Source organism: Orycteropus afer, unplaced genomic scaffold (genome assembly GCF_000298275.1).
Source record: "Orycteropus afer afer isolate SDZICR_OR568_19922 unplaced genomic scaffold, OryAfe1.0 scaffold00006, whole genome shotgun sequence".
Taxonomy (NCBI): Eukaryota; Metazoa; Chordata; class Mammalia; order Tubulidentata; family Orycteropodidae; genus Orycteropus; species Orycteropus afer.
The window spans coordinates 11,559,897-11,566,050 of record NW_006921593.1 but is presented as its reverse complement, the minus strand read 5'-3'; the positions used below and the strand labels follow the sequence as shown (position 1 = coordinate 11,566,050).

At 45.1% G+C, this 6,154-nt stretch overlaps 1 protein-coding gene across 1 annotated transcript in view; it reads left to right on the top strand.

The window, feature by feature from the left end:
* Positions 1 to 1,042: 1,042 nt before the first annotated feature.
* The window catches only part of EIF2AK1 (eukaryotic translation initiation factor 2 alpha kinase 1), a 32,732-nt gene continuing 27,620 nt past the window's right edge, over positions 1,043 to 6,154 (top strand). The window contains exon 1 of the mRNA XM_007942680.1: positions 1,043 to 1,160. Within this exon, the coding sequence (XP_007940871.1) occupies positions 1,043 to 1,160 (118 nt within the window). The remainder of the gene's footprint in view (positions 1,161 to 6,154) is intronic.

The following is a 6,154-nucleotide window of genomic DNA, read 5'->3' as shown; positions in this document are numbered from 1 at the left end:
GGAAGTAGGATTGCCCAACCTTCCTTCCGAGGAGTGGCTGGTGGGTTTGAACCTCCAGCCGTCTGGTTAGCAGGCAAGTGTCTTAGCCACTATGCTACCAGAGCTCCCAAAAGGGCAGCATTTCCCCAAAAAACAAAACTCAGAAGGAAGAAGGGGCAGGAAAGATGGGTGCATGGAACTGGGAACCCAGAAAGTGGGAAATGTGCTGTTAACATTGAGGAAATTGCAACTAACGTCATGAAACAAAGTGTGTACACAAAAAGAGTTGTTACATGGAAAATTACTGTGCTTTGTAAATTTTCACCCAAACCACAATGAAGTATTCATAAAAACTAAAAGCAACAAAAACGTTGATCCATTGTGGCCAGGAGACTGCCGGAAAAGGACATCTCCGGTTTGAAAACATTTCAAGTTCAAAGTTCAGTCTCCAAACCAGAGGGAGCTTGGTTAGGTTGGATTCACTGTGTTGTGTAGTTGGCATTTTCCGTTTCAGTATGGTTTAACGGTTGACTGAAATAGGAACCGTTCTCGGTGAGACAGCTTTTGTAGAGATGATTTTGACTTTTTTTGGAGGGGGAGGGAAGGAAACAAATGACAGAAAACCACCACCAGGTTGGATCCGCAAAAAGGATTAGTCCGAGGACACCTGGTTCTTGCACTAGTGCCCGAGTCTTGGCGTGAAATGTGAGCGCTCTGGCTCGACTGTAGGTACTCAGGTCACGGGGGCCGGCACCTCGAGATGCCACGGGGAGCGACAGCCGCATCCACTCGGGGCGTGGCGCGGCGCTCACCAGGCTATCAGCCCCTCGGTCTCGCTCGGCGTACACCCCACCCTGCGAGGACCAGTCCACCAAGGAGTGTGCGCCTTCCTTCCGGGGCGGGACCCGCGTAGAGCCCGCCTCCGAGTGCGGCGCGCCGCGGCCAGGGCAGATCTTTTGCGCGACGAGAGGCACTTCCGGATCCGGTGGCCGTCCGTCCGGGTACGCGCTGAGGCAGTAGTGGGCGAGTCGGCGGGCTGCTTTCCGTTTGCTCGCGGCCCGCGATGTTAGCGGGCAGCTCTGAGCCTTGGAAGCGTGAAGCAGAGGGCGACGGGGCGGCAGCTGTGCCTGCGCCCCCTGCCATCGACTTCCCCGCAGAGGGCTCGGACCCCAAATATGATGGTGAGGGACCCACAGTGCCGCGGCGGCGCTCCTGTGCCCTCGCCCACCCCCCTGTGAGGTGGCAGGGCAACAGTGAGCTTCGCCTCCGGACTTGGACGAACTCGGCTAGGCCTGAACCGGGGCCCAGCGCGGCGGGGCGGGGGGCGGCGGCGGGACGACCGGGGAAGGTAAACTTGCGATAGAAACAGCGCATTTCTGCGGCCCGCCGTTTTGTGTACGTGTCGAATGCTCGGCCGCCTCTCGCGCTGGCGCGCTAAGGACTTCCCTGAGGTCACTTTGCAGCTCTGAGCTCTGGTTTTGTCGACAGAATGAGCTTTGTTCATTAGTAGGATGGGTCTTGGAAGACCTCATGCGCTGGACAGTTTGCGTTAAGAGTATTAGTTCGTAGTCCTTCATGTCTTTTGCTTTACTGACAGAGGTGGTTACAGACTTCTCATAGTGAAGCAGTATGGACGCCATTCTTTTGGGAATATTTTCTTAAGGAAAGGCGATCTGCAATATTGGGAGGTCTGCACAGACTGACCAAGGCAGAGGGAAGGCGCGAGAGTTCACGGCGACATAGGTGAATGAATAATACAGAGCCAGTCCTGCAGTAACAGGGATAGGCAGACACTCAAGCTGAGCCGGGGTGGGATGGCGAGTGGCACTACACCCACGAACATATGTGTTTGATGGGGTATTTCAACATGTATTTTTTTAAAAAAGGTATTTTCTTACACGTTTGTAAGAAAATGGTTACTAGGAGATATTTAATAAACCAAATTACTCGATATAAAGTGAGAGGTGCTTTAACACATCGAGCCTGACCAGATGAGAGTAACCAGTGTTTTAAATGAAAATGCAATGTTTGTGTGCGCGGGCAGAGTGGATTCTAGCTCGTCATTACATTGCATTCGTTACTTTGGCAGTCTTTAAAATTGAATTGAATGTCACGAGTGGATTGAAAATTGCAAGCCCAACTGAAAAAGGTTTTCTTAATTTCTTTGATTTTCATCCTTAACTCTGCCTATACTTCCTGGGCATACCCCTTATCTGTTGCCTTCAAGTTGATTCTGACTCTCAGGGACCCTGTAGGACAGAGTATAACTACCTGTTTCCAAGGTTGTAGATCTTTAGGGGCATGGACTGCTGTGTCTTTCTCCCGTGAGGGGCTAGTGGGTTCTAACCAGTGACCTTTTAGTTGACTGCCGAGTGCTATAACCACTGCACCACTAAGGCTCTTTTCTTTCTTGACCATCAGGGAAGCAAAAACAGACTGGTGGTAACTTAAGTAGGCTGTTGCAGAGGGAAATTGTAAAATATCTATTTTTCTAATAGATGCTCCCCCCCCCCAGTATAAGGTAGTAGACAGCAGCTTAACACCTAAAATGTTATGTCATAAGAAGTCCCAGCTGTCAGCACACACGTCTGTCTGTCTGCTCTGTGATAAGAGTTTCTGCAACCAAAAGATATTGCTTGAAAGGAGTGATGATGGCAAGTTTTTGAAAATTGTTTTTCCTGGGTTCGGCATTAGAATGTTGTGTTTACTTATTACCTTTTCTTCCAGAGAGGCCCAGAATGTCCAGGTAGAGTTTATGTTTTACATGAAAAGTCAGATCTGTGAAACATTTTTCTGCCTTCTTGATACAGAAACAGAAGAAGTGATTTCTCTGTCGTGAGGAAGTCCGTCGTCTGCCAGTGAGCGGTAGAGTCAGACAGTTCGCAGTCGATCGACGCCAGCCTGTGTGCTGGTCAGCGGTTTACTGCACAGAGATTCTCCTCTAACCACGGGAGCCTCTGATTGGTTACTGTGGGCTGGACATTAGGCCATCAGGCGGCTTGCAGTGCTCCCCAGCCCGGCGTCAGGCTCCCGCTGTGGACTTCACGTCTGATAAAAATCTCATTCCTTTCCTTCCTTCATCTGACACCGAACTGATCAAAGTTTGTTTTTTTTTTTAACTTCAGATGCGTCCCCCAGTCTTGCCTGTCACTTGATAACGGACCATTTGGATTGCTTGTCCTTGGGAAGATTGGACTAGGCCATCCACTCTGCTCCCCTCCTACTTGGCAGAAGTCAGAACTCTAATTCACTTCAGATCCATGTCTTCTTTTTTATTTTCTATTGTGATTTGGGTGAAAGTTTAAAATCCATGTTTTGTTTCTTCCTCTTTTACAAGGGAACTTGACTTTCCTCTCAGCCCCCGTCCTGCTCTTGACCAGCACCTTGAGTCTTTCAGCTTCGGCCTTCATTTCCTGTTTGCCGCCTTCCTGCAGTTGAGGATCTGTGTTCCCTCTGGCAAAACTTCCTTCTCTTGGCTGATCAGTGAAGTCACGAAGCTGCTGGTCTTTTTAAAGTTGTCATTTTTTTCTTGATCTATTAGTTTCATCTGACTCCACTGTCCAACCATTTTTTTGTTTGTTTGTTTTCCCTTATTAGAAGAATTTTCTCACTGTAGAAATAGGTAAGTACCTATGAAGATAAAGAAGCAGAAAATCCTGCCTACCCAGCATCCCACCACTGTTAACAGTTTGGCATTTTAAAAAACGCAACAGCAAACCTTTCATGTTACACAATATGTGGGAAGTAAAGATAAGCATGAAGGAGAAAATGAAAACTCCAATTCTCAGCCTGCAGAGATGGCTGTTTACGTTTTAGAGTATCTAGACACAGCTCATTTTTGTTTAAAATTTTGGTTTTGAAACTGTCAAACAAGGGCATTATAAATGATTATAAACGGTTTAAAGATTTCCGTGTGATTTTATCAAAATGCCGCAAAAATTTAGAGAAATCACTCAGAAAATGTAAAGATGTGAAGGAAAAAGGGGGAAGTCCCCGATATTCACATCCTTGTAGTAAAGTCAGAAGCTCTGGTGGCACACTGGTTAAAGCATTTGGCTGTTAACCAAAAAAGGTCAGCAGTTTGAACCCACCAGCTGCTACACAGGAGAAAGATGAGGCAGTCTGCTTTGGTAAAGATTGACAGCCTTGGAAACCCTGTGGTGAATTGCTACCTTGTCTTCTAGGGTCACCAGGTGTCAGAATCAGCTTACTGGCAGTGGGTCTGGTTTGCACTCTGCTTCTGTAGCGATTGACAGCCTTGGAAACCCTCTGGGGCAGTTCTACCTTGTTTTCTAGGATCACCATGTGTCGGAATGAACTTGCTGGCAGTGTCTATGCTTTGCTTCTGTAAAGATTGACAGCCTTGGAAACCCTCTGGGGCAGTTTTGTATCCTCTGGGGCACTGTGAGTTGAAATCCACTTGCTGACAGTGGGTTTGGTTTTTTTTTTTGGTAGCCAAGTCACTGTTAACAATTTGGTAGGTTCATTTGCAAATAATGTTCCGAAGCTGTTGCTTGCCAGGGACTGTCCTAGGTACCAGCGGTCACACTGACTTGTTCTGCGTGATTGACTGTGTCAGGGTGACTGCAAAGCAGGTACACTGTCATTTTATTTATTTATTTTTTACAAATTGTGCTATCATGTCATTGCTCATGGAAGAGGCAGAGATTTTGCTTATTCTTTCCACTTTTTGGGGATATATTTATATAGTTATAAAATAAATATATTTAAACATTATGATCAGAGTGGTATGATAAAATGAACGTTTTATTTTTTGCTTTTAAATGCCACATGTTAGCATTTCCTCTGTGATAAATTAGCCTTTAAAAATGTTATTTTCAGATTACGTAATATTCTGTATTGTCATACGTTTAGTCTTTACATTGTTGTTAGAAATTAGCTCTGGTGGCGCAGTGCCTAAGGCATTTGACTGCTAACTAGAAGGTTGGAAGTTCAAACCCACCCGCCACTCCATGGAAGGATGACTGGGCAATCTACTCCCATAAACATTTACCACCTCGGAAACCCAGTGGGGGTTGCTATGAGTTGGAATTGACTCAATGGCAGTGGGTTTGTTTTTTTTTGGTAGTTGAAAGTTAGATTTGAGTCTTTTTTTCCCATTATAAATAATCACGGCTTGGGTATCTGTATATATAAATCTTTGTCAGTACCTCTGATAATTTCTTTTGAATGGATTGTATATGTATTTTTTATGTATAGATTTAATATATTTAATACGTTTTGCTAAAATGATGATCAAAAATGTCATCCTGGTTTATGCTCTCATGGATGAAACTGTTGGTGTCACCTACTTACATTATATTACTGTTTTATAGCCTACTTCTTTGACTTATTAATAAACCAAACTCATTACCATTGAGTGGATTCTGAGTCATAGCAACCCCCACTGGCTTTCTGAGGTGGTACATCTTTACGGAAGTAGATTGCCCCATCTTCCTTCCATGGAGCTGCTGGTAGGTTTGAACTGCCAACCTTCTGGTTAGCAAATACCTTAGATACTGTGCCACCAGAGCTCCTTACCATGCATAATTATGTTTTTATATTCCATCATTTCTAACATTTTTGTTTTTAGGTGCTCTTGAGTCCATTTCAACTCAGTAGATCTCATGTGACATAGTTGAACTGCCCCATAGGGTTTTCTTAGCTGTCATCTTTATGGGAGCAGATCACCAGGTTTTTCCCTGAGTAACCACTATATGGTTTTAGACCACTGATATTTTGGTTAGCAGCCTAGCACTTAACTGTTGCCCCACCAGGGTTCTTATAATTTCTAAAAGCTACATAGTATTCTAGTATATGTGTATATTATGCTGTAACAAGCTTTCAGATTCTGAAAAGTGTTGTGCTGAACATTTTTTTTTTTTTTTAATTTTATTTTGATTTGGGTGAAGATTGACAGAGCAAATTCACTTTTCATACAGCAGTTCACATATACTTTGTGGCATGTCATTGACCACAGTTTACCACAGTGCAACAGCTCCCCTCCCACTTCCTCCCCATAGTTACCTCCTCCCAGTGTCCATCCCTCCATACTCTCCTGCGCCCTGAGCTATCTCCCTGTGCATAAGCAGCCCTTACTTCTCCCATGATTGTTCTCTCCAGGGCGTGTGTCTACTTGAGGTAAATGTTTAACTCACATGCCTGTACTTTGTTT